Source organism: Scyliorhinus canicula, chromosome 10 (assembly GCF_902713615.1).
Source record: "Scyliorhinus canicula chromosome 10, sScyCan1.1, whole genome shotgun sequence".
In the NCBI taxonomy this organism is placed as follows: domain Eukaryota; kingdom Metazoa; phylum Chordata; class Chondrichthyes; order Carcharhiniformes; family Scyliorhinidae; genus Scyliorhinus; species Scyliorhinus canicula.
In genome coordinates this window covers 147181807-147201069 of record NC_052155.1, presented here as the reverse complement: position 1 = coordinate 147201069, position 19263 = coordinate 147181807, and the positions used below count along the sequence as shown (strand labels likewise).

The 19263-nt window shown below is 40.7% G+C and overlaps 1 protein-coding gene across 10 annotated transcripts in view; it reads right to left on the bottom strand.

The window, feature by feature from the left end:
- Positions 1 to 19263, bottom strand: part of lrrfip2 (leucine rich repeat (in FLII) interacting protein 2) — a 261526-nt gene that overhangs the window by 106041 nt on the left and 136222 nt on the right. For 3 of the 10 annotated variants that reach the window (XM_038809832.1, XM_038809829.1, XM_038809831.1), the window contains 6 exons: positions 17059 to 17106; positions 16918 to 16962; positions 14000 to 14056; positions 13848 to 13901; positions 10912 to 10989; positions 3188 to 3301 (listed from right to left, as the gene is read on the bottom strand). The exons of 4 other annotated variants lie outside the window; for them this stretch is intronic. In XM_038809832.1, the coding sequence (XP_038665760.1) occupies positions 3188 to 3301; positions 10912 to 10989; positions 13848 to 13901; positions 14000 to 14056; positions 16918 to 16962; positions 17059 to 17106 (396 nt within the window). The remainder of the gene's footprint in view (positions 1 to 3187; positions 3302 to 10911; positions 10990 to 13847; positions 13902 to 13999; positions 14057 to 16917; positions 16963 to 17058; positions 17107 to 19263) is intronic. 3 more of the 10 variants (XM_038809830.1, XM_038809833.1, XM_038809834.1) reach the window with 2 other exon arrangements.

Sequence of the window (19263 nt, the reverse complement as noted above, 5' to 3'; positions counted from 1 at the left end):
TTTTCAATAGGGTGTGTTGCTGACATCTCACTGCACTTCAATCACGCAGAAATCACTGAACTGACAGGAAAATGCATTCTTGCACATAGTTTTGCTGTATAAACACTTAAAAACAATTAGACTTTGAAGGAGATACAATAAGGTTTTTAATGACATACAAAGTTCACAATTACCGCTGAACAGTCCAACCAGACTTAAAAACTTATTTCAAGTTTAGGAAGTCAAATTTCCTATCCAAGCTAAAAGATTTTAAGCTTTTAATTTGTTTTTCAAGTTTCGAATTTTGCAATATTGCAATCCAGTGTGCATATCCCAATCAATCTTGTCATGCTTGGTAGCACATTATTGAAATGTTGAAATATTCAGTATATTTTACTTTGTGGTTTGCAGACTGAGAATACTTCAATGCAATCAGCTGTTAACCAGTTTGATGGCATAACTGTTGTCAGGCAACTTGCGATTCTTTTAACTTACAGCCAAATTAAAAGTGATGTTGACAGAAGGTCAATTTGTATGCCAGAGATCGTGAACTTTTGGCAGGCTCTTGGAGATCAGCTGTGAGTGCCATAGCCTCGCCACTGACCATGGAATCCAGCTGGCGAAGCATTTTATTGCATGAGACCAATTCACGCTAATAAATTCACAGATTACAGGTTATTGATCATAATCTTCCTCACAAACCAGATCTCTAGAGTTCTCATTCCACTCAGCACAGAAGGAATATTTAATTGCTTTGTTGTTGTAAAAGTTTTCTTCCACCTTTGTTGATTTACAATTCACCACTTTATGAGCGATGTAGTATCATATCCAAAACTCTGTACCAACAAGGTTCTGGGGGAATTTTCAGTTATCAAAATAACAAAAGTACACATAGATTTGAACTCCTCAATGAAAACATTATCAGCGTAAATAATACAGAAGTGCAGAATGTTGAAGAACAATTTCCTTCCCAACACCTATTCTAGCAACAAAACAACTTTAATTCCACCTTCACACTATAGGCCACTTCAGTTCCCATGTCTCCTTCATCCCTAATTAAATTGTAGTCTATGTATGAGCTTTATGATCTTAAATGCTCTCTTATTCAGCCAGCCCATCTTAACAACTTTGAAGTCATTCAGAATAGGACAACTCATTTGCAATCTCATTTCCAAATTGCTACCAAATTCCACTGGCTCCCCACATGTTGAGTTAACTTTAAGACCGTTTTGTGCAAGCTTGTCAACGCACAGCCCACAGGCCGTATTGAAGCCCCCAAAGCCCTCTTGACTCGGAACCTGTTGAACATTCAACTGACTTACCTTTGAGAAGAGCCATAAATCTGCTCGCTCAATCAAAGGCTGGGAACCTATCAGCAGCAAATGCAGGGAGAACCAACCTGTGATTGGACAAGCAGCGAACAGTGAACAGAAAGATTTTGAAGGCAAGTCCCAGGGCCTGAAGAGGGAGTTTGCAGGCAAGAGGGCACATGTGCAAAGAGAGAGCATCAGTGTGTGTGTGTGTGTGTCTGGTTCACTCTCAGGGTTCTCATTCACCCTCAACCCAGGCACTAACATGCACTCACACCCACCCCGAGGTTGAGAGTGAGCTAGACATGCACAGACTCACCCTCTCACAATCTCAGGGTCATCTTCATTACTAATTTATTGCATTGACATTGTTTTTGTTTGCTTTGCAAGTTGTTTCTCTTCAAACATCAGCCTCTTTTTGAAATTCACCATTAGTGATGTGCCAAGCTTGATCATGCTGAAATTTGCTCAAATTTGAGTGAGAAAGAAATTGAAATGTAGCCCCCATGTGGAAAGTTTGGACAATTCTGCTTTATGGTCTCATGCCACTCGAGCTCACATATAGATGTCACCAAAAAAAGTATATTCCTCATTTTCACTTCAACAGCAGCAGCCAGGCTTTCAGTCATTGCACCTATTCCCATGGGAACTCCCCACTACATATTGACCTTCGAACTAAAACCTTCTGCCATCAATCTGACTTTTCTCTTTTCTCATGCCAATGGGCTGTTTTTCAAAACACTCTAAAGGTCAACAAAAAAAGCCGACATCTGAAGTCCCATTTTCACATTTTATTTTGTTATATTTCAGTAGTATCACAAGAACTTAAATAATACTTTTAATTATGGAACTGATAGGTCATACGAAGGAACCCCAAAACCATAAGCTTTCAATGCATTGTAACTGCTAACAAGGATTCTTAAAAGCAATGAGCTGGAAAATGCTGTAACCTCTTTAGCACATAAAAATAAAACAATACTTATTTAAATGTGAGCGAATACTGAAGTAGTAGAGATCAAGTTACAGAAAACCAAGAGCCAGGTAAATATAAAATTAATATACAGAATTGAATCTGTGTGGAAATGGAGAATGGACTAAGGACATTGTTAACACAACCAAGGAAAGATTGGTGCTAGCAAATTGATATTGTATTTAAGGTGCCAGAAAACACAGACTATACACAGAAAAGCATTATTAGGATTTAAAGGAAGAAAGATAGAAGAGAACCAAACATCAAATCAGGAGATCCGCAACCATCCTGTTTCATATATACACCCGATGAGTCTTACAACATCAAGCCAGTGCAGTAAAGTCAAATCACTAACTGTGAACACAAGAAACAGCCTTAATGCTTCCTACGCCTGCCCTCAAACTAAAACCACCTGTGATGGACAGTCTGACTTGCCAGTCTAGCTTGAAGAGTTAATTAAATTACAAACCTGGCTTCAACCTTTGAGAGACGGAGGATGGAAAACGAATATAAAAAGTAAATATGCAACAGGTCACAGAATCTCCACATAAAACAATGTAGCCTCCATATGCTCAATATTTAAAGATCTCCTAAGCATGCAAACAGTTTTTTCCTAATGTCTTTCTGCAGTACATAAAATAAACAAAGTAACACAAGATGTCAATACAAAAGTTAATATATATTTTTAAAAACCAAGTTAACATTCAGTTTTAAAATCATTGCAATGTCACAATTGTGGTCTTCCACAAGTCCAAAAGTTCAGTACTTCACAGAGCTCAGTACAGTAAATTAAATTGTGGATACATGCAAGGGTGTTAGATAACAATGTTACCAGAGGCCACTCACTAAATTATAAAACTTCACAGAGGATGACCACATCTAGAAATTTAATTGCAAACCAATGCACAGTGCAGATGTGCTCACTCACACTAAAGAGGTCAGGGACAGTAGTGTCATCCAAGTCCGAAACCATACTTCCCCTGCGGTTTGAACGGCTAAAATAGTCAGCTATTGACCCATTGTGATCAGAAAAATCAGAGGACTGCAGAGAAAAAGAAGAATTAAACACGATAAAAAAGAGGATACAGAACATTCTAAAACGAAGGAACTGGACATATTTAAATCACATGGTAATGTGAAGTGTTGCCAGCGATATTTGGACGTACGAGAAACACAAAGCATGTTGACCGACAAGACAGCAACTCAGGATGAGCTTGAAAAAGGAAACAGCATTTCTGATGAGTTCTCATGAAAAGGTTTTTGACCTGAAACTTTGTTTCTTTCTCCAAAAGTGCTGCCAGACCTGCTGCGAAAATCCAGCATCTTGTTTTTATTCCAGCATGACACATGCTGCATTGATGCCTCAAGAGGCCGAAAGTAAATGCTAGACACCTGATTTACCTAAAGTCGGTTTTAGACTTCTATTTTAGGTATCTTGGACAACTAACCAAAAGAGCATGTGGCATATACCTGGCACACAGGGTGGAATTCAATGGAAACATTTCTAAGTTCATTTGTGTGTTTTTCGGAGTTTCCTGACACCTCTGCCAGCGAGCTCCCCTCCGCCACCCAATGACACTTAATCACTTTTTAGGTCCTGGGGCGTTTCTCACCAGTTTAGGTCAGATTTAGATTTTTTTTTCAGCACTGGGGAGCTGAACTCAGATCGGGCTGCCATTTTGAAAAGGTGGCCTGATCTCCAAGTGAGCTTGTGAGTCCCCCCACCCCCACCCATGGGCAATGTCACCATCCACACACATGGGCACTACCCTGCCACCACGTGAGTATACCCCACTATGCAGTCCCTATGCCCCCCCCTCTTCAGGCCCCCCAAGCCCCCTTACAACAGCCCCAACCCCCCCCCCCCACCCAATCACACCCCAACTTCCAAAGCCCCCTACTTATTTATTTGTCCTGCATGTCCCCACCCTTCAATTACCCTTCTCCACCCTACTTTCATGGGCATGGCCCCCCTCATGGCCCTCACCCTTGGCAGTGCCAGCCTGGCACTGCTCCTCCAGCTAAGCAGTGCCAAGATGCCAGTTGGGTAGTGCCAAATTGCCCATTCCAGGGGGAGGGTTGCGAGCCATCCCTGACCACCCTGGAAGCCCCCGGGTGCCGTTCCGCCTGGTCCACATTTATCTGGACCAGTACCGATTGGTGGCCGGCTGCAGCCTCCCTGGGGAGGCCGGTAGATCCCGGATAGTAGGCCTTAAGTAGGTTTATGACCTGTAGGTTTACGAGTGCTGTTTAGTCCTCCCGCTTTTTGGTGGAGTTCCAATTCTGATGCCTTGCGGGACTTGGGAATATACCATGAGGCACAAAGGCTGCCGAGTAGCCCGTGGGAGGCTTCACCTGAGATCTACTGCCTGCGTCGTGCTCTCACTCGAGCGCAACTTGGCCACTGAATCACGCCCAAGATGTGCATGCACAGTGCATCCCACATTGCTTCCTTACTATACCCAATTTTTTTTTTCCAATTAAGGGGCAATTAACATACCCAATCCACTTAACCTGCACATCTTTGGGTTGTGGGGATGAAACCCGAGCAAAAACGGGGAGAATGTGCAAACTCAACACGGTCAATGACCCAGGGTCGGGATTCGAACTTGGGTCCTCAGCGCTGTAGGCAGCAGTGCTAACCACCGCGCCACCATGCTGCTCTAACCACATTGCTTCCTTAAGTGCCTGCTGATCACCTAAGAATTAGCAGCTGTGTGATTCAATTTCTAAGCTACTGTGTCTTTGAATGAAATGTTAAACTGAGGCTCCATCTGCCCTCTCGGGTGGATGTTAAAGATACCATGGCATCAAATTAATAACAGTAGTAGAGTTCCCCTGGTCAACAATCATCCCTGAACAAGATCTTGAAAACAGATTATTTGATCACCTAGTTCACTTGTTTGTGGGACTTGCTGTGTACAAATTAGGTGTATTTTCTAAATGACAACTGTGACTATGTTTCAAAGTAGTTAACTGGTTGTGAAGCACTTTGAAAGGAGCCATTCTAAATCCAAGTTCTTCCTTAACTACTGGAGCTCAACATGTCCTCTACAGACATCACCCAAGGCAAAACTTATAGTTGTTTCAGTTTTAGCGAATATATTTCTGCACACCATTTTATTCAACTGTTAATCCAACACCCACATTCCAAGGAATGCTGCACTGTGCTGAGATTTTCCTGATCGCCTCCTGATTTTTACTGTAATTCTTCCTTAGCCTGGCTGTTTGATCTAAGAGGGCGACTACTGATGTCACTATATGCCCACCCCAGGTTTCTCTGTATTTGAACCAGTCCTGCTCACCAATGGTCCCTGACCCACAACTTATCAGTTACATTGGCAGGTAATTGCATTATAATTCTGCAGAGAAACATTTAATTAGGGTTTTTAATGAGTGAGCTGATCCCCAAGTACATAAAATTGCTGCAAATTAAATTGGAAATCATAACTGAAATGATAGAATGGATTTGAAGCAAAGTTGAAAATATTAACAAAAGTGATCAAAAACAAATGTTTTTTTATTTCAAATGTCATTTGGTCACAACCCAGAAATGTATGGAGGACATTGAAATAGTAATCAAAACTGATGCAAATCTAAAATAAACGAAATCTTCAACCCTAAAGAAAATGTGCATCTAAACTAGTCATGAATGTATTGAGCGACACATACTTACAACCAGAATGTGCAGTTGTCAGTCTTTATAGCAATCATTATTTATGTTTATTTCAAACCTAGATCAGCCATAACATCAGCCTCTCATTCAATGTCTTCCTATGGCTTCAGTTAAGTTGAGCTTTTGTCATCTAAAAGTTTTTTGCTTATCTGTTCGCAAGTGACAGGTTGTTCAACCCATTAACTTGTTATCTGTGATTGAAGAATCTGTTTATCTATATCAGGGACTCGTTATCCCAACTTTATCAAAATTATTTCTATTGTCATGGGAATGTCACTTTAAGAAACGTTTTTCTGCTCAAGTGGCTGCAGTGAAGTCAGAGTGTGTGTGGAACTGAGCTCTGGCTCTGCTTTTTAGTTTCACTTTGAGGAAAAGCTTGGGTGTGTCTGTGATTTTTGGTTTTGTTTTAGTGTTGGATCTGAAACCAGCCAAAGAAGGTGTAATTTCGATCTCTCTGCCATCTAAAGACTATCTATAGATCATTTGGTGAATTCAGAGTGATAACTGCTTTCAGCAGAAAATTTAAACCTGCTTCCGTAAAAAGGATTTTTGTCTTATGGATGTTAAAAGGAAAGTTTAAGGATTACTTAGAGTGCTGTATTCTTGGGGGGGGGGGGGGGGTTGTATTTGAATTGATGGGTGCTACGATGTTCACTGTATGTTTTAAAAAGGTTAACGGAGTTCATAGAATAAACATTGTTTTGCTTTAAAAATTACTTTTAAATTTCTGCTGCACCATACCTGTAGAGTGGACCATGTGCTCCCCACAATCTAGTAAAAGTCGTGGGTCAGGTGATCTCCATGATATACTTTGGAGTTCTCTAAACACTGGCCCATAACAAATTGGGGGCTCGAGGGGGCTGAAAGCCTATCTATTGGATTGGCTTAGTGAACTTAAAGACAGTGAGGGGTGAGCATAGTGTGGTTGCTTTTCAGGTGTGGTATTTCAGTTTAAGTAGGGAGTGTGTTGTGGATAATGGCTCTTTCAGAGGCTATGAAGTTTTTGGGGATGGAGACAGTCACATGCAATACCTTACGGACAGAGACGAAAAACAGGCTTCTAGTGTTGGCAAAAACATTGCAGTTAACATTACCTGACAAAATGGGAAAAGATGAGGTAATTATGGTCGTGGCTAAGCATTTAAAATTGCCTGAGATACAGTTTGACTCATTGGAAGTAGCAAAAATTCAATTACAAATTAAACAAATGGAACATCAGAAAGGGTTAAAGCAGCTTGAATACGAAAGAGAGAGGAAAAAGAAAGAGATAAAGAAGAAAAGAAAAAGAGAGAAGAAGAAAGGAAACAGAAAGAATAGCCCGAGCAGAACAAAAAGAAAGAGAAAGGGAGATAGAAAGGGAGATACAGATCAGGGAAAAAGATAGAGAGAGAGAGTTTGAACTTCAGAAAATGGCCATGGAACATGACAGTCAGTTAAAATTGATAAACGGAAAGGAAACGTACAGTTGGAGGATAGTGATGAGGACAGTTAGAAAGAGCGTCATAGTTGAAGGCTTGGTGGGGATCTATTTAAATATGTCCACGCAGTGCCAAGGTTTGATGAGGAGGTAGAAGCCGTTTTCATTTCATTTGAGAAGGTAGCGAAACAACTGAAATGGCCACAGGACATGTAGGTATTACTGATTCAAACAAAGCTGGTAGGCAGGGTTAGTGAAGTGTTTGCATCACTATCGGAGGAGGTATCTGGCACGTTTGAGGAGGTGAAAAAATCCATCTTAGGTGCATATGAACTAGTGCCTGAAGCTTACAGCCAAGGTTTAGAAATTTAAGGAAATAATTTGGTCAAACATACATGGAGTTTGAAAGGATCAAACAGAGAAACTTTGATAGGTGGATAAGGGTGGAAAATAGATCAAACATATGAAGCACTCAGATAAATGATACTTTTGGAGGAGTTTAAAAATTCAATTCCTAATGTAGTGAGAACTCATATGGAAGAGCAGAGGGTTAAAACTGTGAGGTGAGCAGCAGAAATGGCAGATGATTATGAATTAGTTCATAAATCAAAGCTTGGTTTCCGACATCAGTTTCAGCCTGCGAGGGATAGAAACTGGGGACATGAGAAATACTCAAGTGGCAAAGGTAAAGGTGATCTGATGGGAGATAATAAGGAGAGTGTACCTCAGGTTAAAAAAGAAATCCAGGAGGGTGGAAGAGACGTGAAAAGTTTCAAATGTTTTCACTGTTATAAACTAGGCCACAGTGTTGGTGGTGGAAGAAAAGCCCTGGAAAGGCTGATATGGTAAAACAGGATAAGACAGTGGGGTTTGTTAAAGTGGTAAAGGAAAGCCCAAGTGAAGCGAAGGAGGTGGAAAAGATTGTACAGTCTAATCAAGAGGTGATTGATAAGAAGGTGCCAGATGTCTTTGAAGAAATTATTTGTGTGGGTAAAGTTTACTCATGTGCATCAGGAGGAGCAGGTAAAGAAGTCACAATTTTAAGAGATGTGGGAGCTAGTCAATCTTTAATGGTAAGAGATGAGGAGTTATGTAGTTTGGGAGGAATATTGCCAGAAAAGGTGGTAACATGTGGAATTCAGGGTGAGAGGAGGAGTGTTCCATTATATAAAGTAAGGTTGGAAAGTCCAGTGAAGAATGGTGAAGTGGTAGTTGGAGTAATAGAGAAACTATCTTGTCCAGGAATACAGTTTTTCTTGGGCAATGATATCGCTGGATCACAGGTGGGAGTGATGCCTACTCTGGTTGATAAGCCAGTGGAAAATCAGACAACTGGAGAGTTGAAGGACGAGTGTCCTGGGATTTTTACGGATTGTGTAGCAACAAAATCGCAAACTCACAGGTTAAGACAAGAGGAAAAATCAAAGAGTGAAGATAAAGTTGAAGTGCAATCATCAGAAACGATTTTTGATTTTGTACTACCCACAGAAATACAATCGGATCAAGGATTACATTTTACCTCAAGGTTATTCAAAGAAGTTATGGATAGCTTAGGAATAAAACAATTTAAATCAACTGTGTACCAAATCAAAAAGTGAAGATAAAGTTGAAGTGCAATTATCAGAAACAATTTTTGATCAGGTGGTTGAAAAAGATCAAGAACAGGTGGAGGATGAGGTGGCTATTTTTAGTTCAGGAAAATTGACAGAGTTACAACAGAAACTTGTAGAAATAAACCGGATGTGTCAGAAAGCATACGCGGAAGAGAAATCGGAGTGTATACCAGTGTGTTATTACCGTAAAAGTGATGTCATGATGAGAAAATGGAGACCTTTACACATGCAGGCGGATGAAAAGTGGGCAGAAGTTCATCAAATGGTATTGCAGGGAGGGTAGAGAAAGGAGGTGTTGCGAGTAGTGGGAGGTCCTATGGGAATGAGGAAAACTCAAGCTAAAATACAGAAACATTTTCATTGGCCTGGACTACATAAAGATGTAGTTAAATTTTGTCAATCATGTCACACATGTCAAGTGATAGGGAAACCTCAAGCAGTGATAAAACCAGCGCCCTTAATACCCATTCCAGCATTTGAGGAACTTTTTAAAAGGGTCTTAATTGATTGCGTAGGACCGCTTCCGAAAACTAAAAGTGGGAATCAATATCTTTTGACTATAATGGATGTGCCTACTAGGTTTCCAGAGGCCATTCCAGTACGTAATATTACAGCTAAAAAGATTGTGGAGGAGTTACTTAAATTCTTTACTACATATGGACTACCCACAGAAATTGGATCTAGGATCAAATTTTACCTCAAGGTTGTTCAAAGAAGTTATGGATAGCGAAAGGAATAAAACCATTTAAATCAACCAATCCTACAATCCAGAATCGCAGGGAGCATTAGAAAGTTGGCATCAGACATTAAAGACAATGCTTATTGTCAAGATTATCCGCAGGCGGTAGCACGGTGGCGCAGTGGTTAGCATTGCTGCCTCACGGCGCCGCGGTCCTAGGTTCGATCCCGGCTCTGGGTCACTGTCCGTGTGGAGTTTGTACATTCTCCCCGTGTTTGCGTGGGTTTCACTCCCACAACCCAAGCGATGTGCAGGGTTGGTGGATTGGCCACACTAAATTGCTCCTTAATTGGAAAAAAATGAATTGGGTATTCTAAATTTAAAAAAATGATCCACAGGATTGGGGTAAAGGAATTTGATTCATACTGTTTGCAATTGGGGATGCACCTATTGAGTCAACCAAATTCAGTCCTTTTGAACAAATTTTTGGTCATGAGGTAAATGGACCACTTAAATTGATTACGGAAAAATTGGTGAGAAATCAGAATTTACATTATTGGATTACATGTCAAATTTTAGGAACAATTAAATAGAGCAGGGGAATTGGCTAGATAACATTTAAAAGTTGCACAACATGCGATGAAACGAGTAGCGGGAAGAAATCCAAAGTTTGTAGTTTTGCCTGTGGAAATAAAGTTTTAGCATTGTTACCAGTGGTAGGTGAACCTTTAAAAGCAAGGTTTTGTGGACCTTATCAGATTGAAAGGAAATTAAGTGAGGTGAATTCTGTGGTAAGAACGCCAGATAGAAGGAAAACTCACCGAGTGTGTTACGTGAATATGCTTAAAAGGTACTTTGAAAGGGAAGGAGAGGAAAAGGAGGTTTTAATGATTCTAACTCAAGGTGACGAACCAAATTTTACTTTTCTGTTGCACCACACCTGCGCAGTGGGCTGTGTGCTGCCCATACCACAATCCAATAAAATATGTGGGTCAGGTGATCTCCATTATATACTTTGGAGTTCTCTAAACCCTGGCCCATAACACTATGCATCATGCATTCATTTATTCATTCTGATAAAGGGCATTACTCAAACCTACAAGTATATATTTTTTCCTTTTACACGGTTTTACATGTATTGCTGTTGATGGGATGAAAGGAAATGCAAACTTAAAATCAATGGCAACAATCTTCACCATTCCCATTATTTCAAACATCTCTAATTATCATCAAAGACTCAAATCAGGACAAACTACAACATACATACAGAGCTCACCACACTGTCACGACGCCCCCGGCTGAAACTATCTTGGGACACGTTGCTCATTGTTTCATCATCTGAATTCTATGAACAGTTAAAGTAAATAAACTATAAAGTCTTGATGGCATAAATCTCATTGCAAAATATGGCATCATGCTGCTGTAGACTTCAGCAAATCAGATAGCATGTCATCAGGCCTTATCCACAAAAATCACAATTACCAAAATTATTTCTATGCATCATGCATGCATCTATGCATTCTAATAAAGGGCATTACTCAAACCTACAAGTATAATTTTTTCCTTTTACACTGTATTACATGTATTGACTCAGACACAAATTGCACAATGTTGCAAATAAGGTGCACGTCCTTCATTTAAAAAAACAACCTTGTTAATAAGATGCACAAGTTTCAGTAAAAATTGAACAATTATGTTCTTAATGTGTAAGTTCCTGATGTTCAGGGCAGGTTTGTTAGTCGTGGAGGAAACACTTCAACCATCCACAAGCTTAAGCATAATGCCTAGAAAGAGAGTCAAAATTCCTCCTCTTCACAGATTTAAACAAAGTATGAGGAATCAGTCAGTAGAGCATCTTTATCATCAAATATAACTCGATGGGCCGAACGGTCTCCTTCTGCACTGTAAGGATTCTATGGATAATATTAAGATTAGAATCTGGGGAGCTGTTATAACTCATGCTGGGAGTTGAAATTCATGGGTCAATTACATTTTTACTACTTGATTTCAGAAAGAGTGCATGCTTGCGGCCATCAATATTACAACTGGGAAAGACCAGGGATGTGAGGTGCATCTGGCAAAAATAGAAGACATTGGAAAACCCTAACAGAGATTAAATTAATCTTTCATCAACCAGTGGCTATAGCCAAACTAATGACAGTTCTAGATGGTAAAAGGGCTATCTTTACAAAAATGGCCACAAGTCAGATTCTCTGGACTCTTAGTGAATCAGCTATCACCACCACTGGTGTAGCCCTCATCACCAAATCACATTTCCCAGATCCCTCAATCAGCACCTCTACCGCAACCCCCCCCCCCCAACTTTCCCCACCACCCAGCTCTTCCACCTATTTTTAAGCATCGCCTCTCGCCTCTCCTTTAAAATCCTGATTATTTATCTCTCAAATATATCATGTTTTCCACTGTTCTTCTCTACTTCTGTATTTTCCCTATCTTCTGTATCAAATAACTTCTTGTTCTCAGTCATTTCAATCTCCTTTGAATCATGTCCTCTTCCCTGAGTTCATTGTCCACCTGCCCTTCCTTGATCTCTTGCTCCATATAAAGTCCCTATATATGTTGAAGGCCACCATCCTGGCCCGGCCAACTCATGTGGCCATTTACTCCCCTGATATACATCACAGACAAAGTAATCTCTGATCACTTCCTAGTATTACTTCCTTCTGTGTCCACTCCTGGAAGAAACTCTCCCAAGTCAGTTACAACTACACTACAAACACCCAACTCCCTTTAATCCTGTTTATTACAATATTTCTGCAACAACTGATCGGCTCAAATGCAGAATACAGATCGCTCCAAATACAGATTTCTTATTCCCACTAAATCGTAACTCTCACACCCTGGTTGCTTCCCTAGCTCGGCCATCATCTCCACTTCATTATGTCTAAGGGATTGGCAGACTTGAACATTTATGGTGGGCAACTGGTTTAGCCATTTACTGCCAGACCTGGCTCGATCACATTAAAGCATTGCCAGATCCTACCCTCCTCGGCCAAAGCTGCTCATTATTCCAGGATCAACCTGGGACAAATTACTTCCCAACTTTGCTGCTGTAAGACAACTCCTTAAACCTTTCTCCCTTCCCTCCTTCACCGTCAACTTGAACAAGGACAAAAAAATGCAAATTCTTTGGCACTCAGATGATTTCCCTACTTCTCCCTCTTTCCCTCACCCACCAAGGCTCCTCCCACCCTAACCTGAAAGTAAATCTTTCTCTTGTTTCTCCAACTCACCACATGTCCACTCCAAGCTTAACATATCCCTTCACACCATACCAACAACTGCCAACCACTCATCTTCCTTTCCTGACCTCAAGTTAATTGATATTACCAATTATTTCTCAGGTACAGTTCCCTCCTCTAACCCCACACGAAAATCTACCATCATCCCCCCATTCCTCAAAGGAAGACAAAGGAGAGATTGGGAGCCAGAGGGAGGCGAGCGGAGGTCAGGCAAAAGAGTGGAGAGAATGGGTGGATGACTGGGAAAGCCACTGCAGTGCAGATTTAGTCAGTCGGTATGTACTTGGGAGTACATCTGCAGATGCAGTGTTACTGCTGGGGCTTACTCTGTAAACAGCTCCACTTCTACTCTACTCTACTCCACTTCTACTCAGTCACTCAGTTCTTTGATAGGCCAGGGGCCCCAAATGTGCTGAGTGACTCAGTGAACCCGCCAAATCGCAATTCAGTTCTCCCCAAATTTCATGATAATAGTAGTTGTGCAAAGCAAAAAACCAGCTAAGTGTTAACTTATTATAAAAATACATCTGGTAAAGCAGCTAGCATTAAATTATAGCTTGACAGAAACTATTTGCTTCCACTGTAATGTACTCAGCCTCTCCTTGGTGTTTAGTTTTCTAGTATTGCATGGTACGTATCAAGTGTTAAATGAGTTCACGACAAGTATTTAATGTGCAGTTGTTAAACTGTTATTGCAATGGCTGGGTATGGGTTTTCATCTGACGAAGCAATGTTATACAGTAGGTTAGCTCAGCTAAGTCCCTTAGCACTGGTAACAAATTTGCATTTTATCAGTAAAATAACAATTGTGTTTACACTTTTAATGCACATGCAGCAAAGATTTTTATTGTGGCACTTCAGGCCTTGCACCTTTAGTTCAATCAACAATAACTTAATTCATAAATTTGAATAATTCAAAATGCTGCAACACTATTCTTACCATTGGGCTAGTGTGCACTGAGCTTGCTCGTGATGAATAGCTGTATTCAGATGGCTGGAGAAAAACCCAGGATGTTAACAAGCATAATAATGCTGTCTAGTAATCAAAAACCTGTTCTCTTAAAGGTGTCATACACTTTGCAGGGAACTTACAGTTCTTGAGCTATTTCTCCGATTGTGACTGTTAAGTTTCTCATCATACAATGACACCTACAAATATAAAGTATGAATTAAATGCTGTTAGATAAATTAACTGATCTTGGCTTTTATTCGGCTAAACAGATCATCAACAACACCATGACTATTAAGCTCCGTCTGCATAAAAGTAAACAAAGTTATACGATCTAAACGTCTCAAGCATTTCAGCATAACTGGCTGAGAACCTGTACACATACGGAAAAAGGGTCACAACTATCCAAAAACAGAGTTTCATGAAAATACTAACTCCATTACAAAAATGGTTTATATTTTGTTCTATATCGGTGGACAAAGAAATAAACAAACATTGCAAATTTTACTTCACTATTAAAGTAGTCAAGTTTTATATGCTGCTAATTTTACCCGAGTATAAATATGGGGCAACGGTTCAGTAAGTGTACTTTCCATAGTCAAAAGAAAAACTGGTCGCTTTTGGACTTCAATTGGTCCACTAGGCAGCAGTAATGGCTCCAGGCTAGCATTCTTCCTTGAAATCAGGAGATTGTGGGTTCAAGTTCTGCTCCAGCCACTTGAGCACAATATCTAGGTTGACATTCCAGTATTTCACTGCCAGAGATACTGTCATTTTGTTAAACCACAAAGGTGAGGTCAAGACCTAAAAATGCATCCAATGCGAGGGCCCTGACCCTAGAATAAAAATTCAGGCCATCGTCCCCTAAGTAATTTTCCGGCAGTAGAGTCAGTGCTTAAATTTAAATTAGATTGTGCTGTTTGCTTTGACAGCTACTTGGTGCCTTTTTGTTTCAAATTAACCCGAGCTCACTGTTCTCTTTTGAGAAATAAAGGAGTGGCTTCATGTCCCACACCAGGTTTAAGTGTAAAATCTGGACTTCTACTTCAGTACAGTACTGAAGAACATGCCACTATTAGAGGTGCCACCTTTCAGATGAAATGATCCACTAGCCCTCAATTCCAATGAAAGATTACACAGCATTATTTGAAGAACTGGGGAGTTTTCCTGGTATTCTGGTCTGCATTTATCCTTCAACCAACACCTAAAACAGATGGTCCAGTCACTTATTTCATTTTTGTTTTTGGGAGCTTACTATGCTAACATTGGCTGCAACAAAAGTGCTTAATTGACTTTCAAACATGTCTGGATGCCCTGAGATCATGAAAGCCTTGTTAATATTCATCGGAATCCCACATGACCAGGACGAGGATGAGTAGGTTTTTCGGGGGCGAAGACAGGTGTGCTAGGTGCTCGGGGAGCCCAGCGAACCACGCCCATATGTTCTGGGCCTGCCCAGCGCTGGGGGAGTTTTGGAAGGGGGTAGCAAGGACGGTGTCAAGGGTAGTAGGATCCAGGGTCAAGCCAGGCTGGGGACTCGCAATTTTTGGGGTTGCAGTGGAGCCGGGAGTGCAGGAGGCGAAAGAGGCCGGTGTTCTGGCCTTTGCGTCCCTAGTAGCCCGGCGGAGGATCTTGCTTCAATGGAAGGATGCGAGGCCCCCAAGCGTGGAGGCCTGGATCAATGACATGGCGGGGTTCATTAAATTGGAGAAGGTGAAATTTGCCCTGAGGCGATCAGTACAGGGGTTCTTTAGGCGGTGGCAGCCTTCCCTGGACTTCCTGGCAGAACGGTAGGAAAATAGGCTGGCAGCAGCAGCAACCCGGGGGGGAGGTTTGGGGGGTTAGTTTCTTGTTGTTATTTTCTGTTTTTGATATGTTTTGGAAAATCACAATAAAAATTATTGTTTTAAAAATATATTCATCGGAATTCAGTCCAAGGAGGTGTTCAAATGTATTTGAAATTTTTACAAATATGATATGTTTCAATACTCAATAGCAGTACAATAGTGCAGTCTCTTTTCTAAACCCAGAACCAGGTAATAATTCTTGGAAATCTGGGCACCAACAACATTTACCATTCTGCCCCAAGTCCTCCTCCCACCGCACCCCTCCATTAAAAGACAAACTCTGCCGTGGGAATTCTGACAATATTTCTAAACACTGGAATATTTGCACTCATCAGTTCTAACAATTTTTCTGTTTTGGGACCCTTGCTGGCAGTCCCATGTTTACTTGAAGCCACTGAGCATGGATCCTACAGCTGTGCATCAATTTGCCTCTGTATAAACCTATTAAGGTTCAATGAACTATATTTACACTTAGATACTTCTAGATAACAATTTGAGGGATCAGTCTTGAAATTGTTTGCACGTTTTTTAAGAATGGCATGAGAAGTGAGCTCATGAAGAAGCTTCTACTAGAATCTTAGACAAGTTTAACATCACATGTAAATTTGCAGTGCAGGGATGCTGTTTTCTGACTACTTTAAAAGGTAAAGCACAGCAAAATTAATATCCACTAGTTCAATGTTATTTCTTCTTTGCAAATGCCATACAAAGCATTGCATGCTCAAATTGCATGGCTTGCCGATGAAAGGTCACCAGCCTGAATCATTAACGGTTTCTCTCTCCACAGACACTACCTGACCTACTGAGCTTTCCAGCATTTTTATCTATAATTTGTATTTCCTTTATAGTCTAAATCACTTTAAATTGAGGCACTGTTACAAATTTAATGTCATCCAAATGCTTTTTTGTTAAGAATTATCTGAGCTTTGCCTTACTACATTTATTTGGTCTATAAGGCGCAATAAAACATTAACATAGCATGTGATATGCTCAACTGCAAAAAGCACGGGCGTTAAAAATGCAATTATTGCTGGTTATCAAAGAAAATATTTTCATAGTGTTATTGTCATATCCTGACTTTCTTAAAAAAATATATAGTTTGAAGAGATTATACGGCCAAACTAATTTTTGGTTGCAGATAAGCTATTACTGCTATGAACAACTACAATGCTTCAACCTTCTATCTACAGCCCATGCAGTTACTGTATACCAACCAAACTTTGGCTTCGAATTAGACCAGTGTCTAAATTAGAAGATGCCTAAAGAAGGAAAGATGTATTTATTCAGAGGAAACATATTTTGGCAGAAAATTGACTGTGATAAGACAAATTAATTGTAAACTATTTCATACAAACCCTGTAATTCTTGGCTGTTGTAAATGGAGCACTATAGAGAGAGGATGGCTGTATTGGAAATGAAGAAGTAAGGAATCCAAATAAATTAGTGAATTCCGAGTTATGAAATAATATCATTCGCAATTTATCAAAAGTGAAAAATTATCGTTTGTAGAATCAGAAATTCCGACAATGCAGAAGGTCATTCAGCCAATCGAGTCTGCACTGACCCTCCAAAGAGCATCCTATCTAGGCCCACATCCCTGCCCTACCCCATTAGTGTAGATACTGATTCTGCAGCCACTCATAATATTTGAATTAGAGTTTACTCAAATAAACAGAATCATATTTTAGGATTTCTTTTCCCCTTTTTGGAATTAAAAGGAAAAGTATTCTCACTGACAAAAGACAACAGGTCGTAAGCACTCAAGAATGCGTACTGAAGCCAAATAAGTTGGTGCGGGAATCTCACAACTGAAAATGTTATTTTACACAGATGCAACAGAAACCTGTAGTCTCATCTATGGCGCATTAGTCAGAACGACTGGAAACATTAAGTAATTAGTCATCATGTGTGTCGTTTGAAGGGCAACAGTTTCATGACAAAGATGTGCAAGTTAGGTGGATTGGCTATGCTAAATTGTCCCTTAGTGTCAAAAGGTGAGGTAGAGTTACTGGGTTAATGGGATAGGTGGAGGCATGGGCTTAAGTAGGGTGCTCTTTCCAAGGGTCGGTGCAGATATGATGGGCAGAATGGTCTCCTTCTGCACAAGGGATTCTATGTGGGCAGGGTATAAGATGCCAGTGGGGAACTCACTCCTGGAATAGAATCATAGAATTTATATAGAATTTACAGTGCAGAAGGTGGTCATTCGGCCCATCAAGTCTGCACCGCCCTTGGAAAGAGCATTCTACTTAGGCCTATACCTCCACCCTACCCTTTTAATCCAACCTAACCTTTTGGACACTAAGGACAATTTAGCATGGGCAATCCACCTAACCTGCACATCTTTGGACAGTGGGAGGAAACCGGAGCATCCAGAGGAAATCCACGCAGTCACAGGGAGAAAGTGCAAACTCCATACAGACAGTAACCCGAGGCCAGAATTGAACCTGGGACTCTGGACCAATGAGACAGCAGTGCTAACCATTGTGCCACCATGTCATCCCCCCATCCCCAATCCAGTGTCCATCATCCCCAATCCAGTGTCCATCATCCCCACCCAGTGCTCACCATCCCCAATCCAGTGCTCACCATTCCCAATCCAGTGTCCACCGTCCCAATCCAGTGTCCATCATCCCCACCTAGTGCTCACCATCCCCAATCCAGTGCTCACCATTCCCAATCCAGTGTCCACCGTCCCCACTCCAGTGCCCATCCCCTTCCCGCCACCACCTTGATTGAATGAGTCTAACGGTGCCCTGCGTGCCGCAGGCCGTTTGAACTGAGCGCGCGTCAGGGGGCAGGTGCCAACTGCCTAGGTGATAATTTATTTAGTTAATAAAGCCTGCTAGCAAGCAGGTGCATGGGAATGTACCATAGAGACCAGTTAGGTTGTTAGGCAACAGTTAACAGAGCAAAAGGAGAAACAAGCACAGGACAGGCAAGTTTTCAATTGTGAACTTGGAAACAGTTGACACATTTCTTGGTGACTGATAAAAATGCTGTTAACTACCAACTTGTAGCAGATTGATTTATTTGAAATAGGTCATGTGCCGAAAATGTTGGGATTTCAAATTGAAGGTCTCATGAACTTGGAATTGTTTTGAAAAATAGGCAGAAATTAGCAATGTCCTTTCTAATATAACACAATATTCATGCAACATATTCTTGATCAAGTGCTTTGACAGAGTCCTGAAATGATGACAAATTATGTAGTTGTGTATATTTGAGCATTAACAGCTGTAGTAAGTTGATTGACCAGATTTGAAGACACTTTCCAGTTAAAAGATGTCACAAAAAGGAGTTATAAATATAACATAGTCTTGCAGCATATCCTTTGGATAGTGCACTAAGGAAATGACAATTTGTTGCTATCTGGAAAAGTGGCCTGTTCAGAAACTTAACACAATATAGAAATCAGCGATGTCATTATGCTTCCCTCAAGTGCTTTTACAAAACTGATAGTGCAAATTATATATTTACCATCTACAAATTAACATTAAGTAGTGAATCTCTGGACAATTTAAATTATGTTAAAACGGGGCGGCTGGGTGGCTCAGTGC